A 16,936-nucleotide genomic window follows, 5' to 3' on the forward strand; every position below is an offset into this window, starting at 1 on the left:
AGCACGCTGCCGGCAGCCCGGCCCACCCAGCCTCAACCCCAGGCCTGGGGTCTGCAGAATGGACTGGGGTCACCAGGCCCCGCCTGCCTCGTCTGCACTGTCACCAGGGCCACCCGACCTGTTCACCGCGAGAGGGGCCCAGCAGGGGACGGGAGGCCTGAGGGAGGGCGAGACAGGGCCGATGTACACGGGCTCTGACCTGCTGTGACAGTGGCGCTGCTGGGCACAGGGCGCAGAGCACGGACAGGCTCTGGGGGGCAGGGCCTCCAAGGGCAGGCGGATGGCAGCCAGCCGCGGCCAGCTGCCAGCCAGGAGTCCAGACAAAGGCATGGCTCAGTCCCCACCCCTCACCCTGCGGCAAAGGCTGAGGCGCCGAGTCCACAGCACGAAGCTCCGGGGTCGGGGGCAGCTGCAGCACAGACGAGGACCCTGGGGCCGGGCTGGGCAGAGCTGGGCACCATCCCCGCCCCTGCTTACACGCGCAGGCCCACGCTCCCCGCCTCACCCACTTCCACGAGCCCCAAGGCTGGGCACTCGTCAGAGCAGCCCGTCTCCACCCATGGCCAGGCTCGACCACCCCGAGGGGTTTGACGCTTACTACCCAGGGTCTGATCAGGGTCTAGGCCACAGGCCCTGGAGAGTCCTGGCCGGGACTCACGGTCTGAGCTTGGCTCAAGTCCCCAGCCCTGCTGACACATGGCGCTGCTGGGTCACAGCCACGGGAAGCCCCACCAAACACTCTTGGGGATGCAATGGCGGTTCCCAGGCTGCGGCCAGCCCCCCATAGCTGGATTTGAGGGCCCTTCTGAGGCCCCATGCCAGCTGACACCTAGCCCCACCCAGGGCTCTGGAGAAGGCACCCTGGACGAAGGTCCACCTTCACCCCTTTTTCCTGCTTCTCCATGACTTGTGCTTTTTTTGGGGGGGGGCCGCACCACGCAGCATGCGGGACCTTAGTTCCCTGACCAGGGATCGAATCCGCGCCCCCTGTAGTGGAAGCGTGGAGTCCTAACCACTGGGCCGCCAGGGAAGTCTGGCTTATGCATTCTTAGCGCATGGAGAGAACCGCAGAGATGCAAGCGGTTTCATTCATTCATTCAGCAAATATCGATACTCAACTGCCAACCCTGGGAAGTGGGCACATCCAGAACCACACCTGAGTCATGCAGAGGGACTTTCTGGGGGTGAGGGTGCCTCTTTCCTTAGAGAAGAGCATTTATTACCTCTGGCCCCCACCCCAGTTGCCCCTGCGCCTCCCCGGCAGCTGTTCGCACGCCCTTAGATCAGATCTCCTTTAGGGACCCCTCCTGAGAGTCCCTTTTCTCGTGGTTAACATCTCCACTGGCACCGTCCTTAGGAGGAAAGGGCAACAGGTGAGGAAATTCAGACCCAGGGTCAAGTCCCCCCTCCCATCAGCTCTCCAAACTGTGCTCTCTCCAGCCTCTGAGCCCCTGCACCTGAGTCTCTCCGCTCCCCCCGCGTGGACACCAAGGCCCCAGAGCTCTTTTTTCTGGGGGCCACTGATGCAGGCCATGGGATGGGAGTGACCTTGCCTCTAAGCTGGCAGCACTGGCTCCAGGAGAGGGGGGCACAGGCCGGGAGGGAGGGCTGCCGGCCTCCTTCCTGCGGGTCGCCGCTGGGGAGGACTCCAGAGCCTTCCGGCCCAGGCTCTGTGGTCGGACGTGTCTGGTGGGCTGAGAGCTGCCCCTCGTCCCTCACCCTCTCGCCCTCATTCTCACGCTGGGCCCTGTGCTCACAGCAGCCAGGCAGCAGAAGACACAGATGCCCAGGAAGAAGGCCGTCTCCGCAGTCCCCAGTCCCACTGCCCCGCCTGCCCCCCACCCGTGAGCTTCATCTCGGGGGCTTCCCACCAAGCTCTCAGTGCCCAGGCCCGCTGTCCCCCCAGGACCAGGCAGGGGCTCCCTGGACACTGCCAACAAAGAAAGGCACTGCCAGGGGAAGCGGCACAGGCACACGGGACCCACAGGGGACAACTGCCCAGGGTGGGGTTCAAGTGACATTGACCACATTGCTGTAAGCTCAAGCAAAGCTGCCCCAGCTGGCCACCAAGCCAGGCCAAGGGGGCTAATTTTGGGTGCTGTTGGTAGCCCTGTCTTCCTCCTGGGGAGTGGACAAGAGCATAGGAGAGCAGCCTGGAGCTGCAGGAAAGAGATCTTAGGGGGACACTCCCTTCTGGGAATGAGGTGGACACAGGGAAAAGACAGGTGGAAAGAGAAGTTGTTCTTTGAGTTCCTGGATGCAGCTGTATCTGAAGCCCACCTCCTGGACTTTTCAGCCATGGGCAACAATAAACACTCCTTTTCCTTAGGCTTTTTTGAGTTGGTTTTCGTCATTTGCAGCCAAACCACAGCAACTGTATCCCTGGTTCTCCTGTCCTCTCTCTCCTTCCTGCCACCTGGGCCATGGGCCCAATTCAGCCTTGTCCCTAAAGGCAGGGAAATCAGACTCAGCTTTTATTCCAAAGCGGTGACCTTGGGAGACATTCTGATCACACCTGTGCCCTGAGCTCATCAGGATGCACCCGGAGCTGGCTCAGAATGTCACCAGGAAAAGAAAAAAAAAGAAGACAAGGAACAAAAACAGAAAAATCTGCATTCCCATATGCCAGTGTGCTCTTGCAGAAAGAGAGAAGGCAAATAGAGGTTCCTCTAAAGCGGTGTCATGGCACCAGACCCAGAATGCTGACAAGCGCTCCAGCAAATGTGCCTTGGCCATAAGAGCAGGACAGTTGCCCTGCAGCGGGCCACTGCGGCTCCACTCCCCTCGTTATTTCTCATTAGGGGGCCACGTCCCGTGCAGCAAGGTAGGGCTCCGCGGGCAGGCGCTCTGGTGAAGGAGAGGTTTCCCAGCTCAGTGGGGCACCTGGAGGCGGAGCCCGTTGCCCCGTGACCGTGACCGTGACCGTGACCACGGGCGACCAGGACAGCGCCCTGCTGCTCAGACGCCGGCACACGCAGCTCCGTCTCCCCAGCCCAGGGCTCCTCTGGCCCCAGACCCAGAAGAGGTGAGCGGGCTGCTCCTGGGCCAGGCCTCGGACTCCAGGGCCGGGGCTGGGCCTGGGGGCCCGATGACCTCTCCCCCAGGAGGTCCAATGGGCCATCATCTATCTCAACACGCTCAAATCTGAGCACCCCCTTGACCCCCAGCCTGCTCCTCCCGCAGACCCCCAGCTCATTCGTGTCAACGCCACCCTCAAAGCATTTGAGCCAAAACCCTGGAGCCAGCCCTGACCCCCCTGTGTCTTTCTCTCACACAGCTCGTGTGTTCGCTTCGACCCAGAGCCTGCCCGGCTCTCCCCTCCCCCACTGCCACCGTTGTCCTCGCCTGGAGCCTAGCAGCGGCCTCCCCACCGGCCTCTCGGCTCTGCCCTCACCCTGCTGGAGATTGTTCTGCCCTGAAGCAAGGAGGCCTGTCTCACTGTCTCTCAAAACCCTCCCGGGCCTCCCTCAGCGTCTGCACAGGGCGTGAGGCACCACATCTGCCCTCCCGCCGCCCCGCCCCCGCGGCCGCCACAGACGCACGGGGCCCCCCCCACCCACCTTGTCCTTTGCTCCCGCGGTCCCCTCTGCCTGGAACGCTGCTCCCTGCAGATCTCCACCTGGCTGCCTCCTGGAGGTCTTGGCTCGACTCCCTGGCCATCCTTCCAGAACCGGAACGCAGCCTGTGTCAACTTGGGTCCTCCAGGAAGCAGACGCGGAGACAGGGTCCAAGGTCGAGAGGTTAGTGGGGACACCTGTGAAAGACAAAGGGAGCAGGTGAGGAGCGTTCAGACCGCAGTGCGGGTCTGACACGTGCGCAGGGAGAAGGTAGGTAGGAAGGGGGAGCCCCCCGGGAAAGTCTCAGCCCCCCACAGGAGCCCCAGAGCAGACACTGCACACAGAGGAGTCCCACACGACAGCTGCTGACCAGACGCCCGGGAAGAGGCTGCTCTCAGCTGGGGCGGTCACCGGCCCTCCTGCCAGCAAGTTCCCTGTGGAGGGGCCTCTGAGCAGCTCACGTCTGTGCAGCAGGTTCTCTGCTCCATGCGGCAGGAGGGAGGTGGGTGGGGCCCCGCAGCTGCAGCGGGTCTCGGGGCCCCTCCACTCTCCAGCCTACAGCCCTCCTCAGCTGTCACCTCTGCAGATCTTGGGGGCTGAATGAACGAATCAACTGATCAATCAGTGGATGAGCTATCGCCTGTGTGAGGGGTTTGCAGGGGATCTGAGTTCACTAATCTAGGGCTTACGTGATTGGGGCATTGCTTCCTTCTGGGACTGCACATTTTGAACCCCAAATGCTGGCTGTTTTGACAAATGGAGAAACTCGGCCCCCAGGCCACGCTTTTTGGGGGTGTCCAGGTGAGCTGAGAATAGGGGCCCACGTCCCCCAACGCTCAGCCAGCCTTTCCTAGGGTCTTGGGGCATTCCCTGCCATCCTGGGGCCTGAATACCCACTCCTTGAGACAGAGACCTCAGGTCAAGATGCCCTGTGGACAGTCACGTGGGGACCTGCCTCATTCACCCCAAATTGCCTTAGCCAAGTTGGGCCCAGCCCAGAGGACTCTAGGCTCCTGTCCCACCAAGGTCTAGGCCCCAAGAGTTAGTACATTCGCAAGGTCAGGGGCCTTGATCTCAGGGCTGGGCCAGGAGTGTAACCGTTAAGAGAGGGGCCTCTGGCCTTGTGTGATCTTGGGCAGGTAGCTTCCTGGGCTCTGTGCAGGCTGCTGGTCCTACCCACCTTGTATGCTGAATTTCGGGGGGCTGATGAGGTCATGCGTGTCAGTGCCAACAGGGGGCGCTCACCACCCTTGGTCATGGCCATCCTCAAACCTCTGGGCCAGCTGTGGCCCTCCTCCTGATGGCCTCCATTTCAAGAGGAAGGTCTCCACACTCAGAGGAATTTGGTAACTCCCCCAAGTCACCCAAGTGCCAGGGTCTGAACTGAGTCCATCCCCTGCGTCCCCCGCTCTAGCTGCTATGGGGTGAGAGACTGCCAAGGAAAGCTCGCGAACACTAAAGGCCACAAGGGCAGCCGGGCCCCAGCTTGACTGAGGCTTTAAAGGGGCTGCCCCTGCTCAGACTTCCCTCCACCCTGGCCAGGAACTGAGGCTGGGAGGGGGCTCCCAGCCAGTGAGGAGAGAGCCAGGGCCCCCCTCACTCCCCACCCACCTCCATCTCCGGAGGCCTGGGGTGGGGTGTGGGTGTGCCCTTGAAGCACTGGCTGGCCAGCGCCGGCCTTGGGGTGCTTGTGCAGGGGCGGGCTCTGGCGGGGTCCGGGCGGCAGGGAGCCGCTGGCGAGCACAGAGGACGGCCAGTCCTTGCCCAGCACCAGACAGGCAGGAAAGCTTGGACGGTGGGAGCGATGGGGTCCAGCAGCTCTCCACCTTGGCTCGTCCAACCACCAACTGGTGCCTGGTCCTGGCAGAGCCCTGCCCACCATGCAAGTTGGGGAGCTGGGGGAACCTGTACAAGGAGAAGGGCTTGCTGGTGGGAGGGGTACAGCCAGCTACTCAGAGAGGGCTTCTGGGAGGGGGAGCTGGAGCCCCACACCTCTCCCCCAGCGCAAGCTGCGAGAAGCCATAGAACTGTGGATCCTCTGGGGCTGAGGTGAGGGTCTGGGGTCTCCTCCCTGCAATCAGCCCTGAGGAGGGGGTAGGGGAACCCAGCACCCCTCCCTCACTCCCCAAAATTTCTAAAGCACCTCGGGGCTAGGGGAGTGGTGGGTCCCAGCGTGATGAGGAAGCTGCTGAAGTGCGGGTGCCTGTGTGCCCGCGCCTGGGGTCCCCCTGCAGCCCCACCCCCGCACGCAGACGCGCACTTTTCTGTCCTCTTTGAGGCTTCGGCAGATGTGCGCCGCTGGCGACAGAGCAGCGCGACAGAGCAGCGCCGCTGCTTCCCTCTCCCTCGGGCGCTGTTCCCTAGCTGTCTGCGGTCTGATGTGTGCGCGTCTAACTGCCGTTCGTGGGTCCCCAGCCCGACGCTGGGCGGCTGTTTCCCTGGTCTGTGGGAGTCTGTGTGTCTGCATGTGGGCGTGTCTGTCTGTCTCGCTGTGTGTGTCTCGTCCTTGACCCAGTCTATCTGAGCGCTTGTGTCTGGGCGGAGGGGGCGCTCCCTCCCGCCGCCTCTCCTCCCCCCAAACCCTCCCGCAGGCGCTAACGGAGCGCGCCGCCCCGGCTGCGCCCCGAGCGCAGTGACCTCGTCGGTCCCTGCAGCACTGACCGCCCCACTGCGCTGTCCACCGGGGGGACCCGTGGCTGGGTTCCGAGCCGATGGTCGCTCTCCCTTCAAACTAGGGCCGCCTGAGCCCAGGGTAGGCACGCTCCCCTCCCAGCTGGGTCCGCTGGGTCCCCATTTTCCCTTATGTAACTCCACATCTGTCTGCGCCTTGCAGGTCACCCTGGACGCTGCGCTGGGTCCTGCCCACGGGGAGACTCAGATTCAGAGTCGAGTCCCACGCATACGGGGGGCGGAGCGAACCCCTGGCTCGGGCACGGCTATCGGAGACCCCTCCCATCCTTTCTCCTCGGGAGGTTCCTTTCTCCGAGAACTGCTTGCCCGAAGCGTGAACCGAGGAGGGGTCCCGTGGGGCAAGTTCCCCCGAGCGCGGGCGCAGGTGTTTCCCCTCACCCGCACTCCAGATCCCCACAGGCGCCCCGGCTCCCGACGAGGGCCGGCCAGGGGTCACCGGGGCCGAGGGCACGGGGCAGGCCGCGCGGTCCAGAGGCTCCTGTGTGCGAGCGCAGGTTGAACGCAGGCGAGCCCCCAGCTCCGGCGCCCGCCGTGCCGGGCTCCCCGCCAGCCGCCGTGCACACTCGGGCTGGGGCTCCGGCTGCCCGGCGGGCACGCGGCGCTGTCCGTGGTGCTGCCGGCGCCGGGCGGGGCGGGGCGGGGGCGGGGGCGGGGCGAGGGCGGCAGCCAATGGCGGGGGCGCTGAGCGGGGCGCGGGGGGCCGCGGGCTGGGCCCGGGGCTCACTCTGCTGCTCTCGGTACTCGCGGCGCACGGACGCTCCGCCAGCGGCTCGGGCTCCAGCTCCGCTCCGGGTCCGCTCGTGCTGCAGCGGTCGTCCCGCTGGCCCGATTCGGCTCAGATTCCGGGCTGGGCCCCCTCGGCGCCGCCCTCCCCGGCCGCGGTCTCGGCGCCCGCGGACCATGCGCCGGGTACCCCCCGGGGAGCCCGGCCGGGCCGAGAGCCCGCAAAGACCAGGCTCCCGGGCCGGGGTCCCTCCCGGTCGCCCGTCCGTCCGTCCGCGCCCTGCCCTGCGCCCCGGCGCCGCGTGAGCCGGCGGGGCCATGGAGCGCTCCCCGCCCGACGGACCGCTGAACGCGTCGGGGGCGCTGGCAAGCGAGGCGGCGGCGGCGGGCGGAGCGCGCGGCTTCTCCGCCGCCTGGACCGCGGTGCTGGCGGCGCTCATGGCGCTGCTCATCGTGGCCACGGTGCTGGGCAACGCGCTGGTCATGCTCGCCTTCGTGGCCGATTCGAGCCTCCGCACGCAGAACAACTTCTTTCTGCTCAACCTCGCCATCTCCGACTTCCTCGTGGGTAAAGCCCCCAGCCCCCGCCCGAGCCCAGGGGCGCCCTGCCGGGTCGGGCCAGCGGGGATTGGAACACGCGGACCTAGGGTGCCTTTGCCTCGGGGACACGCCCCGCTAGGGGGTCCGGCCTGGGGAGGGGGCATCCGGGACTAGGGGGGAGGTGGGCGCAGGCGAAGTTCCTTGCCTCCCCGGCCGCGGGACTCGGGCTGGGGAAGGATGTCCCCGGGGAAGGGGTCCTAGCCGGCGGGCGCTCGGCCAGGCGCAAGGCGCCGTAGCTAAACAAAGGCTGCAGAGGACTCAGGACATGGGGAGGGCGCTGGGGGGGAGGTTTGGGGGAGGGGACATGGAGGGGAGATTTTCAGAGCCGTGTTGGGGGAGGAGGCCATGGGGAAGGCGGGCGGGGTGGGGGGAGAGGCTCTGAGGAGCGCGCTCTCACGTGTCCGTGCGCTGCTGCCGGCTGTGGGGCGGGGCGCAAGGAGGGGGCCGGCGGACCAGACACCTGTTGGGGCTGAGACAGGCGTCTGCCAGACGCTCAGAGCGGGGTTGGCGGCGGGAGCCGCCCGCGCCCGCGTGGCAGCAGTCAAGTGCCCTTTGAGTCCGGAGAAAGGCTTTTCTGAGCTGATGAGGCAGAGCTATCCAAAAGCCAGAATAGGAGCTTGGGATCCAGCGGGGCCAGAGAGGGAGGAAATTCTCTCCTTCCTCTGGGCACTGGGAGGGCTGGGCAGAAGCCCAGGAATGACCAGACCGAGGCTCTGGGGCTCGTCGCGCCCAGCGGTCCCCGCACCTGGATCCTCCTCCTGCCCCCAAGTCCAGGGGACCCAGTGGGACTGGGGGCCGGGCAGGGGTTGAAGGCCAGGTGCAGTGCGAAGAGTGTGCCTACGAATGAGGCGGAGGGAGGATTGCTGGTCCCAGAAGGGCCACCGAGTGACCCTAGGTCCTGGCTGTCTCTCGGCTGGGGGTGGGGGGTCTGAGCCCTGCGCAGCCACGGCCCACCACGGCCCTCCTCTCCCACAGGGGCCTTCTGCATCCCCCTGTACGTGCCCTACGTGCTGACTGGCCGCTGGCCCTTTGGCCGGGGCCTCTGCAAGCTGTGGCTCGTGGCGGACTACCTGCTCTGCGCCTCCTCTGTCTTCAGTATCGTGCTCATCAGCTATGACCGCTTCCTGTCGGTCACCCGGGCCGTGAGTCTGGGACGCGGGTGCCCATGTCCACTCCTGGGGGAGGGGTGGTCAGGAGCGGCCAGGAGACGCACCAGGCAGGGGGTACGGCCACTTCTGAGTGGGCAGTGCTGGGGGGGGCTTGGTCCCCCCTGGCCTCACACCTGACACATCGGGCACTCTATGGCCAGCTGCCCACTCGGTAGCCATTTGCTGCCAGTAGGACTGGTCCTGGTTCAAGCAGAAGGCACAGTGTGGACTTGAAGGAAGGGGGTCACTTCAGCCTCCACCCTGGAGCAGGTCCAAAGTCCCTGGAACTAAGGGAGGATCTGGGCCAGGGGCCCTTGGTGGTACTTCCCCACAGGTGTGCGTGCCTCGGGAAGACAGGCTCCACGAGCTTCCCTGGGCGTGGTGGCCACCATGAGTTAGGGACCCTGGGCTGCCTGGACTTCCCACGTCGGTGTCCTGTGGGCACCGGGCTGGCGGCACTGAAGCAGAGGTCACTCCAGTGCAATCTCATTTTCTCCCTGATGGCTCCATCAGGCACCCCAGGGCCCTCCGCTGGGGCCCACACGTGTCCTAGTCCAGGGAGGCAGTGGGACAGAGTGCAGGGAGCATGGGTTTCGAGCCAGCTCTGCCCCTTGAGCCGACCCACCTGTGTTCCTTCCTGCCCTGCCTGAGCCATCAAGAAAGTGGGGATCATGCTGGAGCAGTTGTGAAGATTAAATAAGATGGTATTGAAAGGTGCCGAGCAGAGAGCCTGGCACACGGCAGGGACTCAATAGATCGGACAGTGACGTGACCCCCCGGGGGGAGCGCACAGCTGGTGGGGTGACGGCAGACAGGCAGCCTGGCACGAAGTTAGGATTCTGGGGGAGGTTCCGAGGCCGTAGGAGAGTGTGACAGGGCCTCAGCCTGCCCGGGATTCATGGGGCGAGGGGAGGAAAAGCGAAAAGCATCCCTGCCGGGGAAGGCGTGCACAGAGGCCCGGAGGCTGCTGGGAGCTGCGAGCGGCAGCGGCTGACCTGGGCTCAGCCCCCTTGCCTCCTGACCCAGCGTGTCCCACCGCAGGTCTCCTACCGGGCCCAGCAGGGCGACACGCGGCGGGCAGTGAGGAAGATGGTGCTGGCGTGGGTGCTGGCCTTCCTGCTCTACGGCCCCGCCATCCTCAGCTGGGAGTACCTGTCGGGGGGCAGCTCCATCCCCGAGGGCCACTGCTACGCCGAGTTCTTCTACAACTGGTACTTCCTCATCACGGCCTCCACCCTCGAGTTCTTCACGCCCTTCCTCAGCGTCACCTTCTTCAACCTCAGCATCTACCTGAACATCCAGAGACGCACCCGTGTCCGGCTGGATGGGGCATGCGAGGCGCCTGCCTCGGAGCTTTCCCCCGAGGCCCAGCCCTCCCCGCCGCCGGCTGCGCCCAGCTGCTGGGATTGCTGGCAGAAGGGGTGTGGGGAGGCCGTGCCGCTGCACAGGCGCGGGGTGCGGGGAGGCGAGGCAGCCTCAGGCACAGGGGCCGAGGCTGGGGACGCGGCCCTCGGGGGTGGCAGCGGTGGAGGTGCCGCGGCCTCGCCCACCTCCAGCTCTGGCAGCTCCTCGAGGGGCACCGAGCGGCCGCGCTCACTCAAGCGGGGCTCCAAGCCATCCACATCCTCGGCGTCCCTGGAGAAGCGCATGAAGATGGTGTCCCAGAGCATCGCCCAGCGCTTCCGGCTGTCGCGGGACAAGAAGGTGGCCAAGTCGCTGGCCATCATCGTGAGCATCTTTGGGCTCTGCTGGGCCCCATACACACTCCTGATGATCATCCGGGCCGCCTGCCACGGCCCCTGCGTCCCCGACTACTGGTACGAGACGTCCTTCTGGCTGCTGTGGGCCAACTCGGCCGTCAACCCTGTCCTCTACCCGCTGTGCCACTACAGCTTCCGCCGGGCCTTTACCAAGCTGCTCTGCCCGCAGAAGCTCAAGATGCAGCCCCCCAGCTCCCTGGAGCACTGCTGGAAGTGAGCCGGCCTCCACGGGCACCTGGGAGGCAGGGGCAGAGCCCTCCACTGCCACCCCCCTCGAGGTCCTGGGTTCCCGGGCAGCCGGGCCTCGCCACCCTCCACCTGGCTGCCCTGCAGGCATGAGCCCTGCCTTGTCTTCGGCCCACCCTAAATGCCATGGCAGCCTCTCAGACCGTCCGCTGGCAGTTGATGCAGCCTGGCGGGCGGCTGGACAGGCCCCTGCTACCTGAACCGGAATGTGGCCACCCAAATCCTGCTCTAGCCTGGGAGGGACAACCCAGGGGTCCCAGCCAGTCTGCCACCCCCAAGGACAGTGGGATGGCCGGTTGTGTCCACGCTTCACACAATCACTGCTTGGTGTCTTCCCAAAGCAAGTTCCTGGCGTGCGCGCCAGGCCTCCAGAGCCAGTGCTCCGCCCCTGCACGTGCACACGCCTGCACACCCCTGCACACCTGCCCCGTCCCAGACAAGCCCCGGCCACTGGCTTTGCTGCTGTCTGTCCCCTGCTCTAGCCTGGGACCTGGCTCCTTCACCCCTCTTCCCTCCAACTCTCTCTGCTCCCCAAGTGCCGGGCACTCCCCAGAGACCTCGCGGCAGGTCTCCGCTTCTCCATTCTCGGTGTTTCAGGAAGACCCAGAAGAAGAAAACACGTCCGTGAACTCGCTGTTCCTTGGATGTTTAATGACGAGAGAAAGAACTGCTGAGGCGCTCAGGGCTGGATTGGCAGGTGTGGGCTCCCACGCCCTCCTTCCTCGTGCTGCCGCTTCCGGCTGCGCCGCGCCAGTGGCTTCTGCCCACCCCGCCCCGCAGCTCGCGGTGCTGGGCCCCGCCTGGCGGCTCTGAGAGCGGCCAGAGCCCCGGACGCCTGCTCGTCCAGCAGGCTGCCCTTCTGCTCCCTCTACTCAACCAGAGTTTTCTGGGATTGAGGGGGACCCAGCAGCGCCCTGAGGGTCCTGGGGCTCCCAGGGGCAGTCGGAGGAGACCAGGGGCCGGGTGCCCAGCAGAGGGGCCGCTTCGCCATATCCCGTGCACCCGGTTGGCACTCTGCATGCTCCGCTCCCCGCGCACCTGCTGCACTGCCGCTGCAGACCCCGAAGTCCACAGTAAAGTGTATTTTTTTATTGGTGCTGATTCCTGAGGACTTCGTGGGGGTGGCGGAGCGCCCGTACTCCAGTCGGGGACGCAGTGGGGCACAAGACCACCCAGGTGGGCATGAGGCACAGGCCTGCCCCTCCCCCTGGCCTCAGTGTCCTCTTCAAGCGGACGAGCCCGGCGGTCATACCAGGGTTTAATCCTAACAAGCGACGTGGCCCCGGCAGTGCCCCGCCCGCTCCCCACTCCAGTCTTGAAAACACGCGCCACAGCCCTCACCTGCTGCAGCCTGCCTGCCCCCAGGACAGGAGTTCTCACCGCTCTCAGCCATGATCTTCCCCCCTGGGGAGCTTCCAGGGGTGTGGGGACTGGAGCTGAGCTTGAGGGGCTGGGCCAAGGGAGGGGAGGGGGCTTCCTGGGCAAAGGCCTGGAGGCGGGACTGAGGGTGATGGATGGGGAGGGGGAGAAGGACCTCACGAGGATGATGCTGGGTGATCCTGGGCCCAGTGGGCTCCACGGAGGGGGCAGACACTGGCCCTCACCCCAGGTGCCAGAGTCTACTCGGAAACGGGGCAAGACCAGCCCAACTTAGGGGCAATAGAAACTTGGGTGGGTCAGATGCCACCTCCTCCAGGAAGCCTCCCCTTCTTTCCAGCCACGAGGGCCCTCCCTCCCCTGACCTCACGGACACAGCCTCTCGTCCCCTCCCCACCATGCTGGCCCAGCGTCTACAGTCCTTTCTTCCCAAGGCAGAAAGACCTTCGGCTGCCTCAAGTCCCTCCCTTACAGCTGGGTGCCGTGGGTCCCATCTCCAGCAGTGAGGTGCCCGCCAGCTCTGAGTCTCACCACTGCAGGGGGCGAAGCTGTTCACAGCAACATTTGAAACCCACAAACCTTCCTCTTCCAGACATTTTCTCACCCCACAGCTGCACCCGCACTTTGTTTTCCCAAGCGCCCAGAAGTCTTCCTCCAGAATCCCAGCTGGGACTCCTTTCCCTCTGCACTTTCCCTCCACCGGAAGGGCCCCCTCTGGTCAAGGCAGGACGGTCTTCTTGGGCCCCCTCTTTAGTGGCCCGAGGGAGGGGCGAGCCTTAGGTCCCCTCAGGGCGCTGGGCACTGCCACGAGCAGTGGAGCGGGGAGCAGCCAGGGAAGGCGGTGACAGGGAGGTCGCCCACCGTTTGTGGGCCCAGAGCTTGGGGAAGCCCTCGCAGCTCTGGGGCCCGTGGTGAGGCTGGCGGGCTAGCCATTGGCCTTCCCTCCGGCCCTGCAGACTTGCCTGGCCCCCAGAGGGTGGGCATCCGTCCCACAGCCCAGAGCTGTCTGGGGAAGGACAAAGAACCCATTCTCTGCAGCGGTGGGCACCTCCGTGCTGCCTGCACAGCCAGAGCCCTCACTGCCCCTCGGCCCGGCCCTGCTAAATGGCTACAAATTGGAGGATAAAAGTGCAGGCTTTCAAGCAATTTTGCCTTCAATCTCTGCAAACTGCCGCTCCCCGAGCTACTGCGCAGGGATGGTGGAGGAGAGAAGAAAGACACGGAGTCTATTGGGCCCGTGTCTAGCAGCAAACAAACACGCCAAGGGGGTCTTTCTCCTTGGATCCGACCGCTGGGAGCAGAGACAAGCTGAGCCCCAAGGCAGGAGCAGCCACCTCTGCAGGCGCCGCCCATGTCCGCAGCTGCTGTTTATTGAGCACCTACTGTGTGCCGGGCTCTGTGCTGGGCAACGGGCTGGCGCATCAGCAGGGCCATTCCCGTGTGGGCTGAGGACTGTGGGGGGACCAGGAGGCGGGTGGCCTGGCTTGTCAGCCGGGGGGACAGAGAGCCTGTCTGCGGAGGTGACGTTTCATTCATTCATTCCACAAACTTCCACTGAGCCCAGTGGTGGGAGCCCCGAGAGGTGGCAGAGGCCAAGCCTGTGGCTGAAGGAAGGGCCTGCAGGTGAAGGGGACAGAGGGGCAGTGATGTTTCAGGGCCTGGAGGCCAAGGTAAGGAGCGTGGCCTTGCTTCTGAGGACAATGAGGCATCGAGAGAGTGAGCCTTAGGCCCTAGGATGGAGCACAGTCTGGGTGGCCCGCCTGTAAGTGTCAGCGCAGTCCTAACAGTGGGTGCAGAGACTGGCAGGGGCACGAGGCTGGGGGGCAGTGGCTCTGAGGAACTGGGCAATGGCCCGACGCAGGGTTCTGCCCTGGGTGCCCGTGGATGACCTGGCTCCTCCCATCGGGGCAGCTGTCAGCCCTCAGGGGCCAGTACATCTACAGGGCCCCTCGGTCTGGCACTGGCTACGTATGTCCGGCTGCCGCTCCCGCCCCGGTGCTGGCTCTGGGGCGCCCCCTGAGAACACCTTCTGTGCACATGCTGGGTGAGGGTCCTTCCCAGCCTGGGGTGAAGACCCTACGTTCTCAGGAGCCCAGCAGGCAGTCCCCATCCTTCTACAAAAGGACAAATTATTCAACGCTCCTTTTGGGGCAACAGGGCCATGAAAAGGGAAGCCTGGGGTCAGCCGGCAGGGCTTCCGGAGGCCTGGATGTGGGAGCCACACACTGTCTGGCCTCTGCCTCCCCACCCCCAATCCAGCCACTCGTCGGCGCTGCAAAGAACATTTCCACCAACATTTACTGCAGCCCTGCATCCTCGTGGCCACCCCACAGGGGGCTGCTCAACTCTCCATTCTGCAGACTCCCCACAGCCAGGGCCCTGGAGGCTGGGCGACTCGCCCCATATCCCGCACTCAGCAGTTGGTGGGGGCCAGGACCCCCATCCTCACCCTTCCCTGGGTCCTCCCCAGGCACCGCAGGGGATGGTGGTGTGTGAGCGGGCCCCTGCCACGCTGCACCTTCCTGGGGGCCCAACTGCATCCCTGGGATGGCGAGCGCACCGGGGAGACCTGCCTGATGGCGCATCTGGGGAGGGACGCTGGCTCCAGCAGGTCAGGGCTGGGGGTCCTGGAGCCTGCAGGGCCTGAGGCTGGGGGTCCCTGGTGCTGCCCAGGAAGGATGGCCATGGCGCCTGGCACAGGGAATGTGCTTAGACTACAATTATAATGAACGAACAGATCTACTATGTTCCGGGCACCATTCTGAGCCCTCTTCTCATGTAAACTCACCTAGTTCCCAAACAGAGTAGGTACTATTATTCCCATTTTACAGATGAGGAAACAAAGGCACAGAAAGGTTAAATGACCTGCTCAAGGTCACACAGCTAATGACTTTCCTTCCATGACCATTTTCCCAAGGCCCTCGGCGCTCAGGGCCACCTTCTCTTTCCTTTCCCGAGCCCGACCCCCAGGCACCCGGAGCAGGCTCAGGGGACACACACACGCTCCTGAGTGTGCCCAAGGCCTCTCGCTGCACCCATTCCTCTGGTGACAGCAGCCCGTTTCTCCTTTGGGAACCACTCCCCGTTTACTTCAGTGGCTCCAGGATGGGCGTGGATCCCCGGCGTGGCTGGTCAGCGTCACCGCGGAAGGTTGGGGGGGGGGAACGTCTCCAGCGAGGCCAGGGCGCAGCAGTCCTGGGACCTTGTCTGGTGCCCTGGGAGGCCTGTGCTCCCCTCCAGCTGGGGTTGCCGGCCTGGCGGCCTCCGACACTATCCTCATAGAGGCCACCCCGTGGAGGGGGCACACCTGGCGCAGCCAAGGCGGAGGAAAGCCACACCGAGAGTTGGACGGAGACGGCTTCCACGTGCTGTTGTCTGAGGGCCTGGATCCAGCCTGGCCTGAAGCTAGAACCTGGACCTTCTGGTTTCATGAGTCACCAAATGCCCCTTCCTTCCTAAAGCCGGCAATGAAATGACGTTTTGTAATGTGATGGCCCAAGCTGGCATCCCTCTGTCTTGGGGTAGGGGAGGGGAACAGAACACTTCTGCCCACGGGAGGTCTGTGACTTTAATAAAAACTAGGGAAGTGAGTCAATTATTTAGTAATGATTGTTGGTAGGAAAATAATGATTTTTGGTATATTAGGAGTAACATACTGGCTCTAAGGGTGAAAGGTCAGGATGCCAGGCCATTTGTCTGTGACATCCTTCCTGCCCACAGGGGGACCTCGGCCAGGCGAGTGCCTTGACCTTAGATTCCTTGTGCATTAAGCAGAGCGTCCCAGACAGCACGCGGCATCCTGCGCCCAGGGTGGTAGGCGCTGTGTCCAGAGGAGGCACCTTGCTCTGGAGTTTGTCAGACACAAATCTCAGAGGGGTGCAAAAATATCCTTCAAAAGAGAAAGAAGAAAGGGGAGAAGGGAGAGAGGAGAGGAGGGTTTTGGATGTAAGGGGAGGAGGGGGTGGTAGCGCTGTGGGAACTGCGCTAAAAATGCATCCGTGACACTCCGAAGTCACCAGTTTCCAAAATCAAACATGACAAATTTGATGATCTTTAAATGTTTCCACTTTAAATGCTGGACGATCTTTAAAGAGTCCAGCAAAGCCTGGTTCTGAGCAGAGGTGTAGGAGTCGGGGCAGCTCAGTGGACGGGGAACGGCCTGCCCTCTGCCCTCCTTCCTGGGCCCCAGCTTAGCAGGACCACACATTCCCGAGAAGCCAGGAGGGGGCAGGGGGTAGACCATTCCTCGCCGGCCCCTCCCGGGTGCCCCTCAGGGCCCCGGGCTTCCTTTGACAGCTGAGGCTCGGCTCTGTCTCAGCCCCTCCAACCCATTAACTCATACTAAAGTGTGACGGACTGATTCTTCCAGGGACAGGGGCAGATGTGCATTGTAACAGAGGACGATCTTGATCTTTAAATCCAAGGAGGCAAATTCTAATGCAGGTATTTCAGACCGTAAGACACACCAGGTGGGTGAAGGGCTGGGGGTGGATGGTGCCTGCACACTTTCTTGAGCTCCTGCTACCTGCTGGGCCCTGAGCCAGACGCTGACTTCACCAAGAATTCCAGATCCGTGCAGCTGGGACGTCAGGGTCCCTTGCTCGGAGATCCTGGACGGAACCCCCGTGGCGGGCCAGCAGCTCTGTGGGCCACACGGATATTTCATGGGACCAGTGCCGGGTGCTTGAGGACGGCCCTTTAATCAGCCATGGCCCCCAGACGCTCCTCCGTGGTCCCTGTGAGCCAGCGGGCACCCCCTCGTCACGGGGAAGGCAGACAGGCGGACAGCTGCCCACCATCTTAGGCAGGGGCGGCTGCTGCCGGCTCCACCCCA

The 16,936-nt window shown here is 64.3% G+C and overlaps 2 protein-coding genes across 3 annotated transcripts in view; both read left to right on the forward strand.

Moving 5' to 3' along the window:
• PSMA7 (proteasome 20S subunit alpha 7) overlaps positions 1 to 16,936 on the forward strand; it is a 79,648-nt gene that overhangs the window by 8,953 nt on the left and 53,759 nt on the right. The gene's annotated exons all lie outside the window — the stretch shown is intronic.
• On the forward strand, positions 7,003 to 11,820 carry HRH3 (histamine receptor H3). Of its 2 annotated transcripts, none has more exons than XM_082428870.1 (3): positions 7,003 to 7,535; positions 8,547 to 8,713; positions 9,761 to 11,820. In XM_082428870.1, exon 3 carries the CDS (start codon positions 9,809 to 9,811, stop codon positions 10,694 to 10,696), a length of 888 nt encoding a protein of 295 aa, XP_082284996.1. In that variant the 5' UTR covers positions 7,003 to 7,535; positions 8,547 to 8,713; positions 9,761 to 9,808; the 3' UTR covers positions 10,697 to 11,820. The 2 variants fall into 2 exon arrangements, with proteins under 2 accessions (XP_082284996.1, XP_082284995.1); XM_082428869.1 differs by having other exon boundaries at positions 7,202 to 7,539.

Source organism: Balaenoptera physalus, assembly GCF_965194825.1.
Source record: "Balaenoptera physalus genome assembly, chromosome: 16".
NCBI lineage: Eukaryota > Metazoa > Chordata > Mammalia > Artiodactyla > Balaenopteridae > Balaenoptera > Balaenoptera physalus.